The sequence below is a fragment of the Indicator indicator genome, chromosome 5 (genome assembly GCF_027791375.1).
Source record: "Indicator indicator isolate 239-I01 chromosome 5, UM_Iind_1.1, whole genome shotgun sequence".
NCBI lineage: Eukaryota > Metazoa > Chordata > Aves > Piciformes > Indicatoridae > Indicator > Indicator indicator.
The window spans coordinates 18652023-18678092 of NC_072014.1; the positions used below are offsets into that span (position 1 = coordinate 18652023).

Below are 26070 nucleotides of genomic sequence, written 5' to 3' on the forward strand. Positions count from 1 at the left end.
GACGCCGCCGGCCGTTAGCCGGGAGCAGGGCAGGATCTCGCCCCGCAGGGAAGGAGACGCCCGGAAACTGGGTTTCAGCTGTCGGGGCCACAAAAGCACTGCGAATCCATCAGCTTCTCGGCACGGCCTCCGCCCCTGCCAGGAACGGAGCCGCCTCCACGGGCTCCCATAGCCGCTGAGTGGCTGAGCGGCGGCGGGGCGGAGCACGGGGGCGGCCGTTGGCCCAGCCCAGGTCGGGCGGCTTTCGTCCCCAAACGGCGCCAGAGAGAGTCAAGAAGGCAGTGCCGGGCCAGCCGCCACCGCGCCGTACCGGCCTCCTCGTGGACCCCGGCCCCGCGCGATGGAGATCGAGTTGCCCCCCGCCGCCCGGGTGAGCGCACAGCCGGCGGAGCAGGAGCGGAGGCGGGGGAGCCAGCACCCCTCCCTGCCCCCGCGGGGCCGGCCGGGTTGCGGGCGCGGGTGGGGCGGGCGGTCACGAGGTCGGCGGAGCACGTGTCACTGCTCCGCCCCTGCGAAGGCGCTGAGTCACGGTGGGAGCGGGGCGGAGTCACGGTGGGAGCGGGGCGGGGCCGCGGTGGGTAGCCCCCCTCGGCACCCGCTCTACCGGGGGGAGAGGTTAGGGTCGGGTCTCTTCCCGCCCTTGCTGGGGGCGAAAAGGTCAGTCAGGGCTTTCGGGAGCCGCCTCTGTGGCAGCTGCCCGGTGCGGGCAGCCTCGGGCCGGGGTAGGAGGTGGGAGGAACCGGGGAGGGTGCGGGGGCTGGAGCTGGAGCCGACCCCTGAGGGAGCGGCTGAGAAGGTGCCCATCGCCAGAGGGGCTCTCCACCCGAGCACAGCCTCGCGTCGCTGTCCCTGGCGTGCCCCTGTGCCTCCCGCTCCTTGTTCGGGTGAGTTATCGGAGATTGCCCTCTGTTAAAGCGCGGCTGCCCGTCGCAGTTGCCCCGCCGGGGCCCTGTCCCCGCTGGCGTGCGAGCGGCCCGGCCCGGCAAAGAGCTGTTGCACAATCATGCACTTCCCTGGGGTGGCTTCGGGTTTGGCTCAGCCTGTCACACGTTGCTTGAGAAGTCTAAACCAGGGAGACCCTGGCCTTAGTTTGGGCCGCTGGTGAGGGGCTGTGACCGGAGTGGTCCCCTATACCTCCGCCTGTTGGAAGCATCACTTGCGGGGTTTGAGTCAGCGCTTCTGGGGTCTTGACTCGGAGGCTTAGGAGTATTTTTCTGTATTTTTGTTTTTTTTTTCTTGTGCTGCGAAGCCTCTTCTGAAAGCCTACAAAACTTAAGTAATTTTGTAGTGCAAACTAGTTGCACGAGAGTGAGGTGAAAATGTAACAGCTCCATGTTAAACTTACATAATAATTACATATTTTATTCTTGGACTTTTAGATAGGATACATACCCTTGTCCATTAAGTGTTAAGTTTAAAGATGTAATACTTAAAGCTTAGTCTGGAGCTGTTTAAGTTCTTCTAAAAAGTCTAAAAATCAAGGCTCAAACTTTGATGCTCTTTCAGTGTATGTCATTACAGTATATGCAATAGAGTTTCTTTTAATGTTGTCTGCCCATCCCTTAGGATATGTAGATGTGTCCTTCCTACAGGTAATGTCTCATTAGTGTGTTGGATATGCCTTTTTTGATTCACTGAATGCATCTTTTCTGAATATTGCTTTTCTGTCTTAGGCCACTCATAGCTCTGCCTGGCCTCTTTGTTGTTCTAGCCCTGAGTAGCATGGCTGTGACCTCCACCTTGCCTCCTCGTTTTCTTGGAAAATACTGCAATAAAAATCAGGTTCTTGGCCCATGCTATATTAACAGCTTGGGAATTTCTTTTTGCCTATAGGATCTAGCTACACAATTTTTGCTCTCATTTCTGAGAGAATCTTGATTGGCTGGTTCCTGTGTACCTGCTTGCCCAAATCATTGTGACTGCTTTGCTAGCAAACTTCGTTTTTGTTACTGTTTTACCTGCTCTGTCAGATCAAGCCACCTGTTGCACTTTTTCCTCAGTTCAACAGCTGCTGGTTTCTTGTAGACCTAGCCTGAAAAGGCACTGCATTTTAGAAAATAGTAAATGATTACCATCTTTAACATACAGTTTAAAACGTTTTTATAAAATGGCAAATTTAAATACCCTTTCCCATAAAATGCTCATTCAAATTGAGAGATGGGGAATACAGTCTTCATTTAGCCCCTCAGATTCTGCAAGCCAGTGATGGGGAAGTGTGTGCACTTGTGGAAATAAAGAGTACAAACTCTTACTCTTTTGTGTGCGTTGTAGCAGTTGTTGTAGTAGTAAAAGTGAATGTGAATGGCTGGGATTGATCTGTCTCCTTAAGAAGAATGTAGAGTTGCCACTTCTGTTACATACTTCTGTGGGAGTCGGCAATGCAATAAACATTAAATATTCTTGAAAAAGGTATTTCTTTGCTGTACCTCTCTGCCTGGGAATAGGTTGCACCTCTGTATGTGGCGGTGAAATGAGATGTTGCTTGTTACACAACAGACATCAGAACAACTTAAGAAAAAAGAGTTCAATGGAATAATATCAAGATGTTTCAAATCATACTTGTGAAAGCATGATGATGTCATAGTAGCTTGTTCTCTTAAATTTAAAGATAACTGAAATGGTTACCTGTAAAACAGTTCAACACACTCATCAATTACTGAATTTTAAGCCTTACAACAAGAAGAGAGCAGAAATAGTTCACTTTACAACAGAAAGAATGAAGTTGTGGGTTGCACTTAGGCTGAAGTAAGATCATCTTTACTAACTGGCAAAACTAAGTAGGTGAACAATTGAGTGGTTGTGTAAATAAAGTGTCTGTTAGAGTTTTTCTACCTAGAGAACTGCCCTAAAGAGTCTCCAGCTCAATTAGCATGATCCCTTTAGACTAAAGGGCTTTACCAAGGAACTGCACATATTTTAATTTTTTGGGGAGCATGCTGCATTAAATTATCAAATTATTATGTTTGGGTTATATTCCCTAATAGCTATCATTTCCATACGAGGTAGGTTCTGCAGGCAAAGACAAATGTGTGCTGCTCAAGCCTGACAATACTTCTTTGGTTTTTGCATTGATTTTTTTTTTTTTTTGGTTGGTTGGTTTGCTACTTGATAATGAATTTTAATGACCTTGTTGAATAGGAATATCTGATCAAGAGAGCTATAGAAATACCTATTTATCTATGCAGATAAATTTCAATGAGGTATATTTTTAATGTAATGCTATCTACTAAAGTTATGGTCAAGTTTAAGTGGATGAGAGAGTATCACAAGCTCCATTGTACATTTATTTTGACCCTCTCAGTTCTTTTGTGCTCACCTTGATATTGAGCTGCACTGATAGAGCTTTCCTTCAAAGTCATAAAAGGATAGCTTCAATTAAGGCAGTGGTAGATGTAATGCAATGCAGTATGCTTGGCGGAAATGAATGTAGACTAATAGGAGCTGACTGTGTCAGTCCCTTCAGGAGAACAGATAATTGGTTATTATTGTTATTGTAGTAAATATCCTTCATATGATCACTGTTCTGTAGGTTGTCTTTAAAAGGTGGTATGCTGAAAATTGATGGAAGTGCAAGAAGTTAATTGCATCTGAAAATAGGACTTGAAGAAGTTTGTGGTTAACACTCAAAAGTGGAGAACAGATTGGCTTTCAAAGTTTGTTGGGTAATGTTTGAAAGAGACCAAACTGGGATGAGAAAGAACATTCTGTGTAAGCAGAGGGCAGCTGGGTGATCTTGTGTGCTTGAAAGAGTTTAAGACATTTTTATAGCGTTGTGTGGGTGCTTAGGAAGGTCTGTGTATCTTTCCCATTAATGTTTGTGAACAAGAATAAATTTTTGCCCTCTGTCCCTTTTTTTTTCCTAACTGGAAAAAAAAAAAACAAAGCAATGCAATATTTATCCTGAATAAGAATGCTGCAGGTTATGTATAATCCTGAAAGATAAGGATTTTGTTAAAAATGTATCATATTACTGTATTTATTGTTACATCTATATACCCTTCTGATTTATTTTGGTTTCTTTTCCTCAAGTTCTAAATTTGCAAAGCATAAAAATACCTGTTTGATAGGTATTGCTGCTTTTGTGGTCCTGACTAAAATGAATATAGCAATAGCATATTGAATATACTTATTTCATTAAATCTCAGATACCTTTGTGGAATATGCTGGGCTTTGTGAGATGATGTAGAGGAGCACTAGGAGTGGAAGGAGCTAAGTGAAATATTTGTTTATTTACATTCTCAGTAAAATGAATTCATACTATTCTTTAACACTGGAACAAGTTGCCCAGAGAAGTGGTAGAACCCCCATCCCTGGAAGCATTCAAGGTCAGGTTGGATGGGGTTCTGAGCAACCTGATTTAATTAAAGACATCCCTGATCACTGTGGGGAGGAAGTTGAACTATATGACGTCCCTTCCAACCTAAAACATTCGATGGTTCTATTTCTATAATTTTTTTCTCTGGAGGCATTAAATTGTTGTTTGGTCCTTCAGTATAATCAGCAAACCCCAAACCAGCACCAGCTGTCAGAGTTTGTTACTGAAAATTTTTGGAGTGCATTAGCCTTTTAAATGAGACTGAAGAGTTGATTGCAAGCCCAGAAAAGGATGAGTTTAGGGGAGGAGGCCAAAGTATACGAAGTTCAGATGAAGACAGTAAATGATGCCAAATATGCCCATGCCTGTAGCACTCATGTGTACTTCACTGGGGAGAAGGAATTTGATTTTTGTGTCTAGAATTCTACTTCTTTCCTTTTTTGCTCTTTGAAATTATAAAGATAAGCTTTAAAAGAATAAACCATTTGCTAAAGTTAGGCCAGTTTGTCAAAGCTTGATCTATTTGCAATGATTGTGTTGGCTGAGGGTAGTACAGTACAAGTCCAGGTGGTAACCTGTCGCCATGAATTAAATATTAATCCTCTGCTGCAGTGCTTGAGTGGCAGCCAGCAAAAAGTCCTCCAAAGCTACTGGATTAATCACCTAGTTAAAGTTTATTTTGGACTCCAATCTCTTTCCAACCCTAAGTAACCTATTATTTGAATATCACACATTCTTAGAGAAATTGAAATGGCTTGAAGTCTGTTCAGTTTTCTGATACAGTATATTACAACAATGTTATGCCACAGCATACAGCTTTAGGTGAAGGAAAAAGAATACAGTGTGTTGGCCAGACCAGTTATTTTTTTGTGGTGGTAATCTAGTTTAACTAGTTTTGGAAACTCTTCATCTACTACCTAAGCAAATCTTTCTATGCAGCCCAATGAAAAGTCAAGTAGGAGGATTTGGAAATCATGACTTTGTGTTATCCATAGATGGCTGATAACACAGTGAACTTAAATCCTTCCCAGGATTGCTCAACGGTAATATTCTTACGGCATATTTGTTTTATTGAGGTAAATAATTAAACCAGTCAGAAGTTAAGCCAGCAATGCTATCTGTGTGTTTATTACCCAGCTTTAAACTGTGGAAGGTTTATCTGAAACAGATACCGGCAAACACGTTTTAAGTAAAGATAGGCTTTGTGTACTTTTATCTTTCCTACCCAGTAACTGTTTCCTGTACAGGAAAAGCAAAGCTAGTGACAGTCACCTATTAATTGGCAGTAGCAATAAGTTAATGGATCATATAGCACTGAAGTTTTTCTAAAGTATAAGAACAGTATTACTGCTTCCTGCAGCACAGCGCTAAAGCAAGTACAAGGACAGCTCTCAGAATTTCAGTGATTTTTAGACACATTTTAGTTTGTCACATTTTAAATAAGGAAATAAAAAGAATACATTCCCCAGCAGAGTATCTTGTTTGAATATTAGTTTAGCTTTACCTTGACTTGCGCAGTCCAACAGTGCCTGTTTCGAATAGAGGCAAAGTCTCTCAGAACTGTGCATTTAAATAAAATTAACTTGGATAAATAAGCAGTTCTGTAACAACATCAAGGAAGGATAAAAATGTTTAATTATTTGACTGCTTTACAGGAGAGGTTTGTCTTCATCTTCTGAAGCATCGTCTGTTTTCTGTCGTTAGCCACATTGAGTTCTTGGTCAAATACTTGCTCAGTTTTCACTAACTGACACATAGATTTATTTTTTTTAAATGTTATGTGTTGATAGAGGGGCTTTTTTTGGCTCTTAATTTCTACTTTAATACTCACTTTGAAAGAACTAATTTAAGGGCTTCAATATATTTGCCATGGCGATGTCAAAAAGCTTAAGGGAGTAAATAAGAATGTTAGTAACTCAAAGTGAAGTTAGCATTGTTTTACAAGCAGTGTGTACCTGCTACTTAGTGGTATATTAGTAATCCCTAGCACAAGTAATAATTGGCAAGGCTGTGGTAGAATCGATAATAGCTTAGAAATAATACTTAAATGAGTGCAATTTAGATACTAGGGATCTAATTTAAGTTTTTGATTGTCAGCTTAGATTTCTGGGTTTGACCTGATTAGCTGCAGCTTTTATACTGGAATAAGGAATGTAGAATGTTTATCTTTAGCTATTTAGAAGGTGCTTTAAATGACTATCAAATTTTCCTGTCTTTACAATTAAACTAAACCATTTCAAGAAATGTATCTTTGTTGTTAATGCTATTGCAGTACTGAAGGAGTTGAGACCACCCAACTTTGTGCTTGTCTTTCAGTCTTGACTTTTAGCCCAACTTTTGCAGTATTATGAGCAATGTAATTAAAAAGGAGAAGAGAAAGGAAGAGAAAGTTCCTTTAAAGTTTGATGTTGCAGCAGTAAGTTACGTAAGACCAGTTTGAAACCATCTCTTTTAAGGAAGTATCTTCTGTATGACTATGAAACATAAAGATATCAACTTTACCCTCATTGTCCCCACCTCTGCAGTTTCAAAGTTTTATTGTTGCTTGCTGTATTAGTTTTACATGCTGTCTCTTAAGTATAAAAGGAAAAAAAATCCACTCCTGGAGAATGATTGCAAAACGAGGTTGGCATGCTTGAGAAATTGACTCAGAAGGAGTTAGATTGATAGAGGCTGCCTTTAAGAAGAGATATGTTTTATGATTAAGGCTGTGCCTATTTGCTGTGTTTGAAATTAATGCACACTCAATGTTGAAGCAGTGCCTTCTACAGCTGAGTTATACGCAAAGCTACTATGATTTTGGTTTGCTTCCTGCTCAGATAATCACCACTTCTTAGCCATAAAGAGCTATAATAGATCCTAGGGGGTTCTGTTTGAATCCTTGTAAAATTAGTACCTCCTTTGTATTGCTATAATTTGAGTGGTGCAATTCGTGGGCTGCTTAGGCTGTTGGAAGATCCCCATTCCCCAGGCAGCACACTGTTGATGGAGGTCTACCACTCTGAATGCTGCTTACTTGTATGTAGGGTGGCCTGTCTTTATCAGCTCCACGGCTGGCACTTGTGTTTTTATGCCACTTCGGCCTGGACACTTGGTCAGTTCCTCTTTCTGTCTTCAGGAACTGTTTGATTAGTTATGTGCTGTTAGGTAAGAAGGCTGAGTTGGGCTTATAACAAGGTATTTCCAGTAGGACTGTATGCAGCTATGTGACTAGTTGGCATGTTTTGCAATCAGTTGGGTAAAAAAACAGTGGGCAAAGGAGGGTGGGCAGAGGTGAATAGGTGGCTCTGAAGATTGGTACAGCTCAGCTCACATGGCTAACAGTTCTTCAGAAGCTTCATGGCTGGAAAGAGAACATGGAGACTTGAGTGTCAGAGGTCATCTGAGATGTCAGTGGGAGTATTCCACTCCAGCTTGTTACCTTAACGCTTCTCTTCACCCTGTTGCAGAAGTAGTGACTAACATGTATGCACCAATTCAAATAATACACTAAGTGTCCTTGGAACAAGTGTACTGTAGACCCTGGGGTTAGTTGGCTGTGATACTTTTAAAATATATCAAACAAAACTGAGTGAACTTTTGAAACAAATAGGATTTAAGATACCTAATGATGAAAATGGAAGTACTTCAGTAACAAAAATAGTACTATTAAAATCAGCGTAATATGAAAAAAAAACCCAAACCATAACTTGCATTTGAAACTAAGTCATGACTTCTGACAGAATTTTAATTCTTTCATTATGGAAATGGGCATCATGTTTACTTGCCTCATATCTGTATATGCTGTAACAAGAGAATTACAGCACAGTGACTTCTGATAGTGTGCTTTCTAATTTGGTTTTAGTATTTAGAATCATAGAACATTACCAGGTCAGTTCTTCAAGCAGTATAAATTGTTATGACTTTGTGGAATGTTTTCCAGCTTGATTTGTGATCCTTTATCATCTGCCACTTAAGGATTCTAGTCTGTACCTAACGTTCTCTGGAGTCATTGCTCAGCTGATAACCAGTGTGAACACATCTAGACGTCTTTTATATTGCAATGTTTCTTTTTGCTGGCAAAATGAAAAATGGGAGCCACTTAAATAATGAAATTGTTAATGGAGTGCTTGAAATTACTCTGAAAAACTCTTATTACTAAGGTCAGAGCCACAGAACTACTTTAAATTTAGAATGAAGCTTGGGATGAGAGTTTTTGATAAAGTGTGTGTGTATGTGGCAGAGATGATGAACAAGGTCTTACAAAATGCAAGTAGTAATGGCAACAGTTCGTAGCTGACTCTGAGTAGTTGTTTATCCTAAAAAGATCTGTGTCAACTGTGCTATAGAGAAATTTTAGAATGTTGCCATTTTTGATGATTTACTATAATCTGATTTTTTTTCCCCCAAGTATTTACTGAGGCATAAGGAAGAAAAAGTGTTTTAGTTAAAACCAGAAAGCTATTTAAGATCCAAATTTGCTACTTTCTTTGCATTCTTTACTTCCTTATTTTAAAATTGGTGACCTTAATAATTTTTGTTCCACAAATTGATTGTAATTATATCTGGAAAGTAGTCAAGTCTTCTGTAATGTCTTCTAGGAAAATCATCTGTAAATGCTGATTTTTAGAAACAGTCTGTTAATTATAGCATACTGTTATACACTTCCAAACTGAACAGTCTCTTCCTTCCCTGACATTAAATGTTTGTTGACTGTACTAACATGCCTGGAGTGTGTTTGCTGCCTAGGGATGGAAGAGATTTATTGACTTGTTTGCTTGTGGAGAACAGTCTCAGGTTTGCCATCATAGGTACTGGTAGAGTGTGTGAGGGGACACATACCAGGAATTTGCCTCTACCATGATTTCTTAGGTATATCTACCCGTTTAATCAGAAAGCCAAAAGAGTCATCCTTGTGATAATAGCTGTACAGGCTGTGAGCCTCCTGTGTACTCCAGGGGGACAGACACAGGAGCCCCAAGGAAAGTGGTGGGTGGTGTAAGCTTTTGCTTTGGACAGAAGGAAACGATTACTGCTTTGGGGGCTTGCTTGTTCTTCTGAGGATATTGAGAGTTCCTGCTTTTATATATTTGGGAAAGAGATATAAAACCATTTGCTTACTCTGGTTCATGCCTTGAAAGATCAGTTAGGTCCTTTTGCTTACAGAATTTATAAATTTAAATACTACATAAGACTTTAAAAACTTAAGAGCTGAATTGTACCTCACGAAAACAAAGCACTCAGTTTCTCAGTGGGCTTACGTTTTTTTAAGCAAAAGCTGTCTTTGTGTACAAAATCAATAAACTGTCATATTGATATCTGACGTGTTTGCCTGGCCCTTCTAGAGCTTCCTGATGGAGTTGTTTAACTCTTCAGGACCTCAAAGTGGAAGAGCTTCCTGAAAGCTTTCTGGAGGTTGTTGACTTAGAGGATTGTTTTTGCTGAGAAATACATGAATTACAAGTGCTTAAGAAAATGAATAAAATGTATCCTTGCCTCATTCTATGAAAAAAACAACTCTGATCATGTATCTTGGAGTGGATGAAGGAAGTTGGGAAAAGCTATACAAAGTCCTTTCATTAAATGATGATTTATGTGATGTTTCACAGAAATTTAAGGAGAACATTTTTGGTCTTCACAATTGAATGGTATTAATATTTACTGCAAGTCTTCCATGTGTCACTAATGAAGGCTGTGCAGTGTCAAATAAACCATTTAATGATGAATTACTTGTTTGGAAAGCTAGTGTCACCACAGCAAAAATACACCACACTGGCCTTTCTTCCTCAAATCTTAGAGTCTCATAGTGTCCAGTGGTGAGCAATTGAATAGCAATGTGGGTTTATGCCTTTTTTTCTGTTTGTAGCTTGGGGGTTTTTGACATTTCATCTTACATCTCTTTGTAGAAACTGAATAACCCTTCCAAGTGTGTTTGAAGTTGAACGTTCCAGAAACAAAACAAAAACCCCACCAAACAAAAAAACCCAACACATGACCCTGTTTGTTTATTCAAAACTGTGCACTGACACTAAATTCACAGCACTCATATAAATTATGTGTGTAAAGACTACACATTAACTTAAAGACTCTGATCCACAAAGGTGTTTAACAGCCATGCCCCACAGGGGCAGTGGGACATATGCACCTACGTCCTGCCTAGATGTGGCTGATGTATTTCGAACACATCACAGCTAACCACCTCTGGAGCAAACTGTGCTCCTTCAAACATAAGACTAAAAGCTTAAGTATAGTTGAGATAGTAATTCTAGGCTGATGAGGTGTTTGTGTGACAGGTTCTCTGGGTTTGAAAGCATCCTTCCTCATTCTTTATCAGCTCAGCTTGGAAGTGTGGAAGAATTTCCTTGATGTAGCCTTCTGGAGTAGATGTCTATTTCTGAAGGATGGCTAACAGATGTGTGCTGGCAGTACAGTTAGTGAACCTCATTGCTTTCTAACACACAGGTAGTCCAGTTGTGTGCCATTGTAGTTTAGCCCATGAACAAAACCAAAATGAGCTGCTTGTGAGATCACTGAAGTTAAACTTGGTGAGACATACTTTTCCACATCCAGGCTGTAGTGCAGCCGTAATGACCCATCTGGTGCCTGTCCCCATAATTTGCCCAGCCATCAGCAAAATGACAGGTAGAAATGGAGTCTTTACAGTAAAACCCCAGTGCAGTGAATATGTGTAATACAAGAAAGGTCCTGAATAATCCTGGAGAGTATTTTGACTCACAGGTACACTGTTTTCATGAGTGGTTTGAAACAGGCTTTTCTAAAAAGTATGTAATTCTGATGAAATCAAAATAGTGAATAAGAGATAATAAGCCAAGGTTAATACAACCTGATAAGGTATTTGTAGTTTTGTTAGTTTCTTTTCTCCATTTTTGTTTGGTTTTTCATGGTTGTTCTTTGTTGTTGTTTATTGGACGTAAGAGTGTGCTATAGTTTGGCTGGATCCTGTTTCCCAGATGACTGAGCCATTATTATAAACAAATCCTTCTGTAGATAAACTAATGAGTAACCTGCAGCAGTGTCTGTACACAGCACATGCCTGGCTGGGTACAGCAGGATAGCTTGAAGATGATAATTTAACAGGTAATTGTTTTCCAAGTACTGTAGGTACAATATATAAAATGAAATAGGACAGAGAGGCTTTTGTATTCCTATGCTTAAAAGATCAGCAATATTTTCAGATGCTGTGTATTTGTTGCATTTTCTGTTCACGTGTAAGGTAAGGATTTTTTGCTGTGTAAATGACAAAATTTAGTAAATGTCCTTTTTCTTATGATGGAGTTTAACTAGGGAGGAAAAAAAAAACCCAAACATGAAGTCACTAAGACCAGCTTTTCCTGAAATGAAATAGACTTCTATCTGAGATGGTTTCTATTTGAATACCTTTCAAAATGGAGTTAAGTGGTGTGCAGTACATAGTGATTAGACAACAGCTAGGAAGTCAGCCACAACAGAACTACTCAGTTTACTTGGTGGGGCACACAGCCCAGTTTTGTTGATGTATCAAGCATGTGAAAACAAATAGACTAATCCACTTATTTATAAAACAATCCCATGTTTTTGTGAGGCTCTCAATTTCATTATGCAACTTGTGTACTAGATTGTAACTTGAATACATATTGACTTTGTGTACTTAGTGTCTTCATCATTTTGTAATGCTCTGATGTAAGATAGAGTAATGAAGTAGCAAATAAATGGCTCTGTTAAGCTGAAAGAGGGATTCAGAATTTCAGTAGAAGGGACCACAACGAGGATGTGAAAAAAGATGGAATTTAGAGTAACACAATGTATAATCAAGGATAAAAAGAATGGAACCTATCTAATGGAAACAGCGAATCTCTGAAAACATGTCAGAGTCATTGCTTTAGATACTGATGTTCCAGAATGTACTCGGAGATGTCAAAAGTTTTAGGACTAAGTTTAAAGAAATGGGATGTTGCCTTTTGGGCTTTTCACTTAGCAGTCAGGGTAGCACTTGTAAATATGGGCATAGTTAAATTTATTCAAGAAAAATTCATCATCACCAGCTCACAACATTAGGCCTCACTCGATCTTTTACTTTAGGCAAAGGCAGAAATAGCAGATACAATGCAGGACAGATCGGGCTATCAGTACTAGATAATAACTTCTGAAAAATCTTACACTGTACAAAGAAAAGCACCAATGCCATATGTAAGACTTTGCTTTCTGTAAGCATTGCAAATGAGACAGTAGGTTTCAGCACTTTCTTGGGTTTTTTGGGTTTTTTTGGGGTGTTGCTTGCTTTTCTTGGTGGTGTTTTTGTGTGGGTGTTTTTGTGTGTGTGTTTTTTGTTGTTGGGTTTTGTTTGTTTTTTTTTCCTTTGGTAAAGATGTTGAGGCAAGATCAGTCCTGGGACCATTCAGTCTCTGGAAACCACATACTCCATAATAAACTATTTCTATTTTAAAGCTACCTTCTAAAATATGTATTGATTAAAATTAGGAAAACACAGGTACTTCTGGAGTGTCTGAGACAGAGCATGAAACAGTCTGCAAAACGATCTGCAGCACTGGAGGAAAAAAAAAAAAAATCCCCTGTTCTGCTGTACTCCTAACGGTCACCTCAAGGCAGACTGAGTGTGGTGGGAAAAGGATATACATCTGTACTCGAGTCCAGAGATTAATGAGGCAGAAAGGAGAATGTCGTTCGAGCTGCTGTGCCCCAGGCTGGAAGGGAAAGCTGTGAGACTCCCGCACAAGTTCAGTGTTTCGAGGAGTGGCAGGGAGGTGAGGATTGATTGATTCTGCAGCTGAAGGAGAGAACCATTGTCGAAGTGCTCTTCACGCCCCTCCTTTTCCTTTGTTTCGTTGTCTTTCTGATGAGCCATTTTATTTTACCTGCTGTGGTCTTGCTCTGCTGCTAGCATTACGGTTTTGCAGGTTGTGGAGGTGAAATGAAGTTAGTACGTTAATGATCATAAACAGCTTATGACAGTTACTCTGTATTTCAGTTACATTCTTGCCCATTTTGCTTTCTTCAGGTTTTAAAATACCTGCCTTTTCCCTGCTACTGGAGTGTGTATAAAGTATGTTTTCCTTGGCAGTCTGAAAAGCTTGCTTGCCATAGGATATATCACATGGGATATATCACATGTTGTGAGCTATACAGGTCTTAGTTGTAGCCTTTGTTGATACCGTTCTTGGAAGCTGACTCTTCAGGTGAAATACATAAATTATCTGCCTCTCAAAGAAGTTATATCTGGAGTGAAGGTTGATAGAGTGAATGGGTAGTTTCCAGAATTGCACTTTCAGGGGAAGATTGTTCTTCTGGCTTTCCAGGGACTCTTCCCATCTTTGTCAGAATGTTGGCCAAAGCTTTTAATGAAACTTTTAAGAACTGCAGACAATCCAGCCAAGGAATTTTTCAACTAAACTAATTTCTAAGAATAGATTCTGACAATTTGGCATTTATTAGGAGAGCCTGATGAAATACAGTGGCAGGTACTGTCTGAAATATATGTTAGGAGAAAATAAAAGCTAAACACTTTTAGGTAGTGAAACACTACAATCCCATTCCTGCCTTGGCAAAATATTCTAGAGGTTTCTTTCATGAAATTTGCTTACAAATACTTTAATTTCAGGGACTGAGCTTCCCAAGACACACAGTCAACATGTTTCAACATATTTATATAGACATGGAGTGGAAATTCTCTTTAGAATTATGTCTTTCCAACCATTTTCGAGTCCTTTTTAAGATAAGTTACCCAGTCAGGGCTTAAAACAAAGTTTGACCAATATATTAGGCATCTAAAAACTCTTTAGTGTCTGGAAGAGCAAATGGGCATCAGGAACCAGCAGCAGGCTGGTTTAATGTCAAGACATACTGCTTTATTGTCAGTCCAATAACACTGGTAGTGAATGGCACAGTTATGAAAGACAGAAAAAAAAGACACCCTCTTATAACCAACCCAAGCACACCATCCTTCTAGATTGCCAGCAAGGTCTTGGTGAAGAACATGGGACAGTAGGCAGCTCCACAGAGCAGTCAGGGATTTAACCTCATGCATTCACAAATCACAGGTTGCTGTCGCATGGCTTTGTTTGACAGCTGTCTGGTTTGTCACATTTCCGAATCTTAAATCCAGACATCTAAAATTGCTATTGTACCCCTCTGCCCTCCAGTGTAAATAGCTTTTGCCATTCCTTTCCCCCCATTCTTCTCCTAAGGGCTGCTGTTTGTTTGAATTTGTTACCTCCTCACTGCCCTTTCCACATTCTTGAATTAACTTCTGTTCTTTAATTTCCAGTTGTAAGGGACTGAAAACTGGGAGTCAACTTTCAAAACTCAATTGCTTTGAAAGAAGTTACAGTGTGGGGCTAACTTTATCTGTTGTCTGTGCTTTCTCTGAAGCATGAGGCTTGTGTCCAGGATTTTTTTTTCTGTAATTATGAGCTGTAATTGAGTAAGTCGCTTCCTTGAAAAAGACTTCAGAAACAAACCACTAGTTACCATGGTTTCAGAGTTCACATAAAAACATTGAGTAATTTATAAATAATTCTTAAAATCTGCTTGAACAACATCAGTTCTGGAGGATAATGAGGAAAAGACCTTCAGCTGTTGCTTCTAGTGCCTATGCTTTCCTTAAGTGGTAAGATGCTTCCAGTGCCTTCTCCTGCATTTGCTTTATTACTTGATCTCCTCCCTTCCATTATCACTTAGTGTCTTAGGTCATTGATCCTCACTTCCCACATTTTTTTTGAGAACACCAAAAATTTAAGATGCTTTTTGTTAATTCCTTTCACTTTCTCGAAAACAAGCAGGATTTAGGAGTTAGTTTGCTTTTTCTCTGTGAGTAACTTAGAGGAGTGTTTTCCTTCTTGTCATGGCTTGCTGGTTGTAGCTCTGTGCTTCATTCATGGGAAATCTTCTTTCTTCTTAGAGTTAGGTGCTAACAAGTCACAGGAAAGAAAAACAAATCCTTGTCTGGTGAGAGATTCTGCTAGGGTTCTCTCAATTTGTGTTGCAAAAGACATGACGAAGTAGTAAATGTGCAAACCCCACAATGAGCTCTTCATTGAGGGGATAGCTAGTAACAGGTTGAACGCTCTGTCTGAGATGAAATTGTTTCTTTGCTGACACTTGAGCCACTGGATGTTTCCACTTTACTAGTGTCACCTGTAAAGGGTCTATATTCCAGACATAAAACCAGTCGGATAAACTAAATAGTGTTTTGTTTAAAGCACAAAAGTCAGTCTATGAAAATAACATGAAAACAGGGTCTCTTGCCTTTGTTTACCCTGCTGCAGACATGTTTGTTTTGCTAAGGAGCAAAAAGAGTTAATTGCCAAACTTTACAATATAGTCAGATTTTTCTCATAAAACGTATAACAGGCTCTGCCCAGATGGCAAATGTTGATACGTAAATCTAAAACATGAAAATTTCCACTGGGGGCCAGATGGTGGCTTAATGTGAGTTGTTTAACAGTTATGTTTATCTTATTGAAAGTGCCTTTATGTGTCCAAACTAAGCTATCAGTGTGGTGGAAGAGCATATCACTAAATGAACAACAAAAATCAAACCATGAGTAAAGAGTGCCTTCTGCAGACATGAATCATGGTAAAGCAAACAATGTCTGTTGAGAGAGGCTCTTTTTCTGTTGAAATTGATTTAATTTTATTTATAATATTTTCTTCACATTGCTTGCTTGCTTAGGAAAAACATTTAGAACATACTTCTTTCCCAGAAGTAAGAAATGGTGGATGATGGTAATCCATACATTTATATACCTTGAAGTATTTCTCCTCAGCATAGGCCCTGGTGTTCAGTGGGAAGGAGCTGAGCTGTGGGCGAGGGGGAAGTATTGTAGCTGCAATCCCTGCCAGACACAGGTCCTTCCTCCAGCAGAGGAGGCCTGGCTCTTCCTGTGGTGCTTCTTGGCTCTGCCAAAACCATCATTTCCTCGGATGCAATTCAAGGAATTGCACAATGGAGGAAAGAACAAACGGGCACTTGTGGAGTCTGTCACATGAGGGACCGCTGGTGCCATTACAGTAAATATGTCTGATATTAAGGGAAGTGGTTAGCATGGCTCCAAAGGGCAGCAACAAGCCCTGGGTCAGATGAGTCTTTCACAGGACTCACAGCTCACATGCTCCAAGTTCAGATGTGAATTTGCGTTCTCTCGTCCTTCCACTTGGATCTTTCTGAGACCAGCATATGGTGTTGAGGTATCTAGAAATCAGAGGATAGTGTAGCTACTGCACAGGCAAAAAGTAAGGTAGGTTTTCATAGTGTTGCTTAAACACTCCTGGCATTAAATAGATGCTTTCACAATGGTAGGGGGAAAAATGCTTCAGTGATAAACCTAAAATGGAGTGCCTGCCTCTGTTTGTGGGTTAGTTCCATGTCATATGTGTGAGTGGTCAACAAGGCAGAGAAATCATTCAAAGAGGAAGGCTGCGGGGGGAGGCTCAAGTAACACAATAGCAAAATATTTGCTTTAGACTGAAATTTAATTTTTTTTTTTTATTTTTTAGTTCTTTGCCATCACTTCATGCTGGGAGCTGTGATTTACTCTTTAGGAGTCACTGGTCAGTGCTGATTCCATTAACTTTGACCTGAGGCTTTGGACTAAGTTCCAAAATTTTTTTTTTCTTGAAGAGAGTAGGAATTAAAAGAATTGTCTGAAATGATACATAAATATTAAATGTCAGGTTAATATTTAAATTGGTGTGCTTCTGTGGTGATATTACTTAAAAGCATGTTAAACAGAAGAGTACTTCTTCCATGGAACTCATTCATGTGAAGGGTAACTACTTGAATTATTATTTGAAGTTAGGGCTAATATTGCTGTATTTATCTAGGAAGTTTTCATGTTGGAAATAGGAGGGCTCATTTTTAGTTATATGATGACAACTGGAAAAACCCTACCCTTTTGGTTTTATGTGCCACAAACACAACTAAATTAAATGAAAAAAGGTGTTCCTGACAAGCATCTCTCTCCAGCGTAGAGCGCAACACCCTTCAGCAAGGCTCAGCCCTTTGCCAGAGGTAAAAGTCCCCAAGGGCTAAACAGAGTCCCTTGAAACACAGTGACAAGGAGCCAATCTATGCTGTCGTGTTTGTCAAACAGCCTGAGATCTTACAAACTGTGCAAGCATATTAATTAAAAAAATAATTCCACTTGCTGAATTGACCACTGCACGCACACACACACGCGCACACACACACACACACACACAGAGAAGTGTGTAGAGGTTTTTTGGCCAGCTGGTGTCTTTGGAACTCTCTCATCCTGCAAACAAGGCAGCACCCAAACCTACTTATGTGATTCATTGATACAGCCAGTGGTACAGCTGAAAATTTTAGTGGCTGTGCTTTTAAGGTTTTGCACAAAGGCTACATGTTTGTTTTTTTTTTTTTTCTTCTTCAGGAAAACATGTCATGCTTTTTCATTGTTATGTATGTAATTTTAGTCACGTTAGGTTTTCATGATTTAAACTGAAACTGAGCACCAGTTCTGCTATTTTTGTGCTGTGGTCTGTTGCAACTCAGGGAGGAAAAAAAATCTGTGAAGACACAGCCTCATGTATTATACACACGCAACAACAAAAAATCTTTTTAGTCACATTTTTAATGGTGCCTTGTAAATGAATAATTCAGAAGTGAGCCCTAAAATCCAGATCCTGCAGTTTTATCCAGAACATATTGCAAATGCTCTGTGACTAGGAAACAGTTTTGAATCTGCTGCAGAAGGAGTCAGTGAGCAGCTGGTAAACTACTGGCCCTTAATGAAACTATACCATATTGCAGTATCTCCAATTACCACAGAACTTAATTAGTTCATTTTACCCTGCCAATATGGAGAGACCAAACATTGTCTTGGCCAGTTCTTCATTGCTGACTGTTCAAGCTGAGTTTGGTCTCTCCCAGCAAAGTATATTAAAAATGTCTTTATATTTGGGATGCCTGCATTATGTTGCACACAGATACTTTATATAACTGACTAGAGAAAGGTAATTTTCTAAGTAACTGGTAGAATTGTTTCATGCTGTATGTAAGTATGAGTGTTAATGGTATAGAATTTTTAACAAAGAAATTAGAATATGGAATTGGTTTGTTTGAATGTGAGGTTCTCCTAAAGCTTTTTGTTGTACAGAAGTGATTGTTCTGAATGGCAACATGACTTGGCCTTTAGGTTACTTTGCTTCTTTCATATGATAATAGGCTTTAGAGATAAGGGAATGTTTTAGGTTGGTATAATAGCAAAATAAATATATCTTAGGTGTAGAACTGTGAACTGAATCAGTAAAGTTCTGTTTGTCACATTATTTTTGGTGTGCTAGTGTGACAGGAATGCCCAGCATTGAACACTATTTTTTCATGCTGCTGCTAAAGAGTGTTTTTCAGAATAATGAAACATGCCATGAGATCAAAACTCCCAGGCACCAGCTAGAAATTGTTGGCATTTATCCATTTGACAACTGTAGCTACCAAGTATTAACATTCTCTATCAGCTGATATTCAAATTAATGATTTTTTTCATTGTTGTTGTTAATTGTCTTCACAGAAGAAAACAGGCCAAGCTTCAACCCTTAAAATTACTGAAAATTTGAAGAGCACAAAACCCAAAATAGTCCACTAAGCCCCTTCACCCCCCAAAAATACTTCATGCAATAAATTAAAATAAATTACAGCCAAATCAATTAATATTAACCAGTTGATTTTTCTTATATAAGAGAGAGTAATTTGCCTTCTGAAACACTATAGGTGCAAAGGGTAGCAGATTGCCCAAGAGTTTAGGTCACTGTCAGCTATCTCATAATGACTCTGTGATGAGCCAGAGGCAAACTGATTATAACAGTATTTGACACCTACTGACCTTTAGTTTATACTCAGCTGCCCAAACTAACAGCACTTGGAACGTCAGCTTAGACTAAGCTTTAAATTACAGTTTTTTTAGTAATAGCCTTAACAGTTGTGTTTAATGCTAGAGTGATGTTGTATCACTTCTTGACTTTTAAACCAGGTTATCCTCTGACTGAAGCCTTGTTCTGCTGCTCTTTAAAATTAATACTTAATACTAGGATGGAACAAATATTTTGAAATACAATTTGCAGTATGGCTATTGCAGTTACTTCAGACAGCCTCTGTCTTGTTTTTAGTCAGGCTTTACAGTTTTATAAAATAATCTGAAAACAATTTACATGGGCAAACGTGTGCATTTCTATTCACCTAAAAAATTACTTTCTTAATGGGACGTCATTCTATAGCTTCATGTGTTCTGTGAGCTAACATGGGAAAGAAGACTATATCTGTCCTTTGGCTAGTTCATGTTTTACCTTACCAATTGTAACCAACTGAAAGGTTCTGTAGACCCATGTTTTATTTAGGTAGTTTTGTAGGATTAAGAGAATAAGCCTGAGTTACATGAGTCTACCTGTTTAAAACGTAAATTAAAACTTTGCTGTTGTTGTAAACCAGTTTTGCTGCAAAGGATGCTTGCTTAAAAAAAGCATTTCTATTACAGGACATGAACTTGATTGACATCCTTTGGAGGCAAGATATAGACCTTGGGGTGAGGCGTGAGGTTTTTGATTTTAGTCAACGACAGAAAGAGTATGAACTTGAGAAACAGAAGAAACTTGAAAAGGAAAGACAAGAGCAGCTGCAAAAAGAGCAGGAGAAAGCCTTGCTGGCTCAGCTGGAGTTAGACGAAGAGACGGGTGAATTTGTTCCTGTTCAGCCAGCTCAGCGCATTCAGCCGGAAAATACTGAGCAACCAATCAGTTTTTCACAGGTAAACTCTGCTTGTGCATGTGTTTAAACCTTCTTCCATTCATGGGAAGACGTAATTCTATGATTCTATAATGTTAGTGGTCACCTAAAATGAATTAGAATTTGTTGCTCTAATTTTACAAGGATGCACTAATGTTTGGTTTTGGTTTTTTTTTTCCTAATTTTTCCTATTTAAACCACAGACTTCAAAACCAGAGGCAGAGGCATTGTCCTTTGATGACTGCATGCAGGTCTTGGCAGAAGCATTCCCATTTATAGATGACAATGAGGTAAAACTGCTCAAAACAGCAGTGTCATGACCAACCTTCTCAGGGATCATTCTCCTGTCTTCTCTTCCTGAGATTTGTCTTCAGCATAATACTGAGTTTTGTCCTCAAGCTGACTCCAACCAGAGTAAAGCAGTGTAGTAGGCTTTAAGTAGGGCTGTGTCCAGAGGGCATGGAGTCGAACTCCTGTGTTCCTGCAGTCAGTATTCATTATGCAATGCCAGCTGATGGTAGCTACTGCAGTTACTGCAAATAACAGGACTGTCCTTCATCAGTTTGTTCCAATGAGCTTAGTGCAGCTCTCTGAGAGTCAGTGCATTTGAGTTGCTTTATATACATGTGCTGACCCAGACTCTGTGTAAGGATAAACCCTTCACCAGCAAGTTTCTAGATTTTTTTTTTTCTCCTATTTATTTTCTTAATAGGAAAATGCCCTCTTATGGGAATGTGTCTATATTATTTCATTGTTTACAGAAAATGTTTTTGTTAACAAGTACCTGTCTGTTCTACAGGTATGGTAAAATATTCTTTTATTTAGAAAACAAAAAGTTGAGTTTTGAGTGGAATTTTTTTAATTATTATTATTTATTTGTTGTTGTTTTGTTTGGTTGTTGGGGGTGGGTTAACTTTTTTTTTTAACACTCCAGGCTGCTTCAGCTGCATTTCAGTCACTGGTTCCTGCTCAGATTGATAACGACCCAGTTGTCATTTCCTCTGATCAGACTCAGCCACCTGACTCACCTGTTCTAGTTCCACTCACTGGTGCAGAGAATATGCAGAACATAGAGCAAGTCTGGGAAGAATTATTATCTCTTCCAGAGTTACAGGTAAATGTTCAATATGATAAGTATCTGAAAACAATGGCATGATATTTTGGAAGAGTATGTTATTCTGGAGAATGCAGTACAGTAACAACAGGTGGTGATTGACTATCATTGGATTCTACACATATAGGATGTCTATAACTCAGTATAAGCTTTAATTTTTTAAAAGCCATACATTGGAAAATATGTAGGAGGAAGGAATTTAGTTGCTTATCTAAAGGCTTTAATAAAACACAATCTACCTTCCCAATCAGAACTTCCCCATGTTTAGCAAATCATTGTTTGTTTGTCTCTGTCTGCATGACAATGGTTGAAGTTTCAGCTGCTTAAAACTGGTTGCCTCTGAATTACGGATCTACAAGGGGAATTGTTTCTGCAAGTATTATTATAATGAGTTTTGGGGTGGGTTTTTTGTTTGTTCTTGGGTTTTAAGTGTCTTATTGTTGTAATTTATGGTTTCCTTTGCATTCAATTTTTATCTAAGGAAAAGGTTTTTGTAAGGATACTAGAACATATATTTATATATATGAAAGGGTCAGGTATAGTTCTATAGTGTTTATGTATGTTTAGTAAGCACTAATTATATAATATACATGAATATTTCAAAGGGAAAAAATAACATTACTGTATTTGAATTGTGCATTACAGAGGACATCTAGGGGTGCTTTTCCTCCTATCCTTATGTTTCTACTTACATTTTCCTTAGATTTGAACATAAAATTAAATTTATTTCCAAATTTATTACTGCATAACATCATGCTTCAGCATGATGCTGCTCTGCTTTGTGCTGTTAACACAAGGGATAAATGCTTGGTGGAAGCCTGTAAATCTGAATCATACTGAAAAAAAAAAACAAAACCAAAATGTTTGCAGGAACTGTGTTTTCCTGACAATATACATTTTCCCTTCATCTTCTTACTACTTCCAAAATTTTCCTAAGTTTCATAGTCTTTACTGCCAACGTGGGCTTCTAAGCTCCACAGAGTAACAAAGGCAATTGACTGTGAAGAGGCAGCAGTGATACTGAGAATACATTAAGAAACTAACCCAAAATTATCTGTGGTTTCAATTCTGAGGAATAGTAATTGAATAATCTTCTAAAAAGTGAGATAATAAAGGCATCACCTTCTACACTTTGTTTGAAGAATAGAAAAGATCTCTCATATTCAAAACCATTCAGCCTTGAATGATCTCTGGTTAAATAATCAGTGTGCGGTCCCTTCTTAAAGAGAAACAGAATCATTTTGGTAATTGCCCAATTCTTAGGGGACAGCAGGCACACTTATTTCAGCTTCAGTTAAGAAACTGTCACCCTGTTGGAGAGAAAATTGGTCTTGTACCAGTGAAAGCCCATCATTGTAATAGGCTTTAACTCACTCCACTGGCTTTTAGATAAGCCAGCTGAGTGTGAGCTTCAATGTTTACAAGACTTCATGTTAATACTGGTTTTACCTCACCGGAGTTAAATTCTTCTGCATTGTACAGCTGCTTCATTCAGTAACCTTAAAGGAATCTTGGCTTTTGAGGATACATGAAATTAAGTGTTAAATAATTATTCACAAGCAATGCTCACTAAGTCTCGTTCAGTAATTTTGCATTTACTGTACTTGTACCATTCCTAGCAGTGGTGCTTTAGAGGAGTCCATACGTGGTAGCTCCAGGATCTCTGCTAGCAATTTACCAGAGCAGGAAAGGACTGTGCAGCTTCCTTAGAGCACTTCAGTATCTTGCTGTGAGTTTGAGAAGCTCTGTTCTCATATAGCTCTCTAAATACCTTTGTCCAGAACAAGTGGCTCTTGCTTAGGTATCTAATCTTCTTGCAAGATTACCTCTCTGTAGTAAGTGTGGTCATCCGTGTTATAGCAATGTTGTAATGCCCATTTTATGTGCATATTGAGTGATTAAAATATTTGATGTTTGTGGGTTATAGAAAAATGTTTTGTCAATTGGAGATGTGTTGCTCAACTTCTCTCTTGCATTTCCCATGTAGTGTCTTAACATTGAAAATGATAACCTGGCTGAGGTGAGCACAATCACAAACCCTGAAACCAAGCCAACCCAGATGCACAACAGCTATAATTACTACAGCTCATTACCCATCACGAGGAAAGATGTTAACTGCAGTCCAGATTTCCTGGGTAGTATTGAGGGCCCCTTTTCCAGCGTTTTGCCACCAGAAGACACCAGCCAGCCAAGTGTGAACTCTTTAAATGATATGTCCCCGTCAAACTCTGATTTCTGTGAGGATTTCTACACCACCTTTATTGATACAAAGGTGAACGGTGATATAGCAGCAACAAACAATATCAGTCAATCGCTTGCAGAAATTCTAAGTGAACCTATTGATCTTTCTGATTTCTCACTGTGTAAAGCTTTTAATGGAGACCACTCAGGAACTGTGCCAGAATGTAACGATTCTGACTCTGGCATTTCATTAAATGCAAGTTCTAGTGTCACGTCACCTGTACACTCTGTTGAATCTGCCTATGGAGATAAGACTTTTGGTTGCAGTGATTCTGACATGGAAGACATGGATAGTGCTCCTGGAAGTGTGTCACAGAGCAATGTGAGCTTGTACTCTTTGCAGTTCCAGGATCAAGTATTTTCTTCTGTGGGGCCAAGCACTCGAACACCTAGCTTGCGGTGTACAAACACACCAAAGAAAGAACCTCCTGCTGGTCCAGGCCACCCCAAGGCTCCGTTCACAAAAGATAAACCTTCAAGCCGCCTTGAAGCTCATCTCTCAAGAGATGAGCAAAGAGCAAAAGCTCTGCAGATCCATTTTCCTGTTGAAAAAATCATCAATCTCCCTGTTGATGACTTCAATGAAATGATGTCTAAGGAGCAGTTCAATGAAGCCCAGCTTGCACTTATTCGAGATATACGCAGGAGAGGCAAGAACAAAGTGGCTGCCCAAAACTGCCGTAAAAGAAAACTGGAAAATATAGTGGAACTGGAGCAAGACTTGAGTAATCTGAAAGATGAGAGAGAAAAATTGCTTAAGGAAAAAGGAGAGCATGACAAAAGCCTTCGTCAGATGAAAAAGCAACTAACCACTTTATACCTTGAAGTCTTCAGCATGCTACGTGATGAAGATGGAAAGTCTTACTCTCCCAGTGAATATTCACTGCAGCAAACTAGAGATGGCAATATCTTTCTTGTGCCTAAAAGCAAGAAGACAGAGACTAAACTTTGAAGAGCAGCACAGCTGGCTACTGTTCAAGTTGTTATTTTTGTATCATGATCCTGATAGTTTTTACTGTGAGGTGGAATGTAGAGTTAGGTAATATTTTTAAAGTAATTCTATGCAATTATGATTTTAAAAGTTAATTAGTTTATGGAAGATGCAAGTTTAAAACTAATTGTGTAATGAAGACGGACGTATGCAAAATTTGTAATCTCACTTTGATAACAGACATTTCCTTCTTATGGTACCACTTTGACTGGTTTCCACATACATGTAAATATTTGAAGATACCATATTTATGTACTGTTCCTATCTCTTGTTATATTCATAGATTTTTTTATATATATATATATAAATGATTTTAGCCTTCTAAATATAATTTCTTGCAAGACAAACAGTATGGCTTTTGACACTTTTTTATAAATATGCAATAGTGTTTGTTTCCTGTTTTTCTTACACATTTATACTTGCTTTATATTTAATATATAATTTTAATGTAGTATAAAAGTTGATACTGAGTGTTTGGGTTTTTATTTTTCTCACTTCATTTAACTTTTTTATAGTCTATTTCATACAGATTTATTTCCCTAAAGAAGGGAAATCCTCAGTACTTTTCAAAGGCTAAGTCTTCTTGTAGCAAATGAGCTTAACAACCGGAGATGTATGACATAGCATGGTCAGCAGTACTAATGCTTCATTCAGCATAATTTTAACTGCCAGTTGGAAGGATCGTGTTACACAAAGCGTCAAGTCTGTGTGAAGTTTACATAATTTGTTTTGGTTTTTAAACACTACTTAGGATGCCATCTTTCCTCCAAAGGAGTTTAAAAATCTGTCAAGACAGTGTCAGCATTATCTTTTTTTTCAACTAAAAATCTTGTACACTTGAATAATCCTAGAACTGCGCTCTCCATCTGCCTTGGATCAGCATGCAGCCTTTGGCACTGCTGTTGCTTTGGAGCTTATGGAAGGAGGGGTAGTGCCAAACAATGGCACTGTTTGGAACCTGTACTTGATTAAGTGAAAAGTGTTGTAGAGTTGAAAAGAGATTTATGAGAGAATTGGGCAAATACATGGCACTTGTCAAATGAACTCATTGTACTTGATCGTTGTGGAATTTTTGAATACAGAAAATGCATAATTTGTAATACACATTGATCTGATTATTAAAAACCATATCCTCCTCTTACATCTTCCGTATGAAACTTCTAAAAGGTGTGTTCAATCTGAGAAGTGTTGGGTTTTGTTTTTTTTTCCTGTATAATTCCAGAAATCTTTTCTCCATTACAATGTTCTGCATAATTTTATATAGTAGGATGCAAAACCAAGTTGTTTTGCAAGACTTTATGGTACATTTTAAAAAAATGGGTAGGGTAGGACCCACAATGCCCCAGTAACGTAGGAAAAAGGGTTTAAAAAAGTACATTGGATTAATAAGCCAGCCTCCCATTATCTCATTAATCATAGAGTTATGCTAAATAAAATGGTATGGTTGTTGTGGAGCTCAGTTTCAAGATTATTTCCTAAACTTGTAAACCACATTGGAGTTGCATCTCCAACAGGAAGTATCTCAGCTCCTGGCTAAGCATTTTAGGTTATCGTAATTCCAGTTCCCTTCTGTGTCACTTTTTTTAGACCTTCTAAATGTCCAACAAAACCCAAAACCACCAGAAAGCTAGAGTGTGGATGAATAATATTCTGTCACAGGATCCTGTGGAAGGTCT

The 26070-nt window shown here is 39.0% G+C and overlaps 1 protein-coding gene across 4 annotated transcripts; it reads left to right on the forward strand.

Annotated features, from left to right (window-relative positions):
* Window positions 1-298: 298 nt before the first annotated feature.
* NFE2L2 (NFE2 like bZIP transcription factor 2) lies at window positions 299-25809 on the forward strand. Of its 4 annotated transcripts, none has more exons than XM_054381440.1 (6): window positions 335-370; window positions 16808-16861; window positions 19801-20070; window positions 20252-20338; window positions 20983-21162; window positions 23150-25809. In XM_054381440.1, exons 3-6 carry the CDS (start codon window positions 19804-19806, stop codon window positions 24353-24355), a joined length of 1740 nt encoding a protein of 579 aa, XP_054237415.1. In that variant the 5' UTR covers window positions 335-370; window positions 16808-16861; window positions 19801-19803; the 3' UTR covers window positions 24356-25809. The 4 variants fall into 4 exon arrangements, with proteins under 4 accessions (XP_054237413.1, XP_054237415.1, XP_054237416.1 ...); XM_054381439.1 differs by lacking the exon at window positions 335-370 and adding an exon at window positions 846-884; XM_054381438.1 differs by lacking the exon at window positions 16808-16861 and having other exon boundaries at window positions 299-370.
* The last annotated feature ends 261 nt before the right edge of the window (window positions 25810-26070 follow it).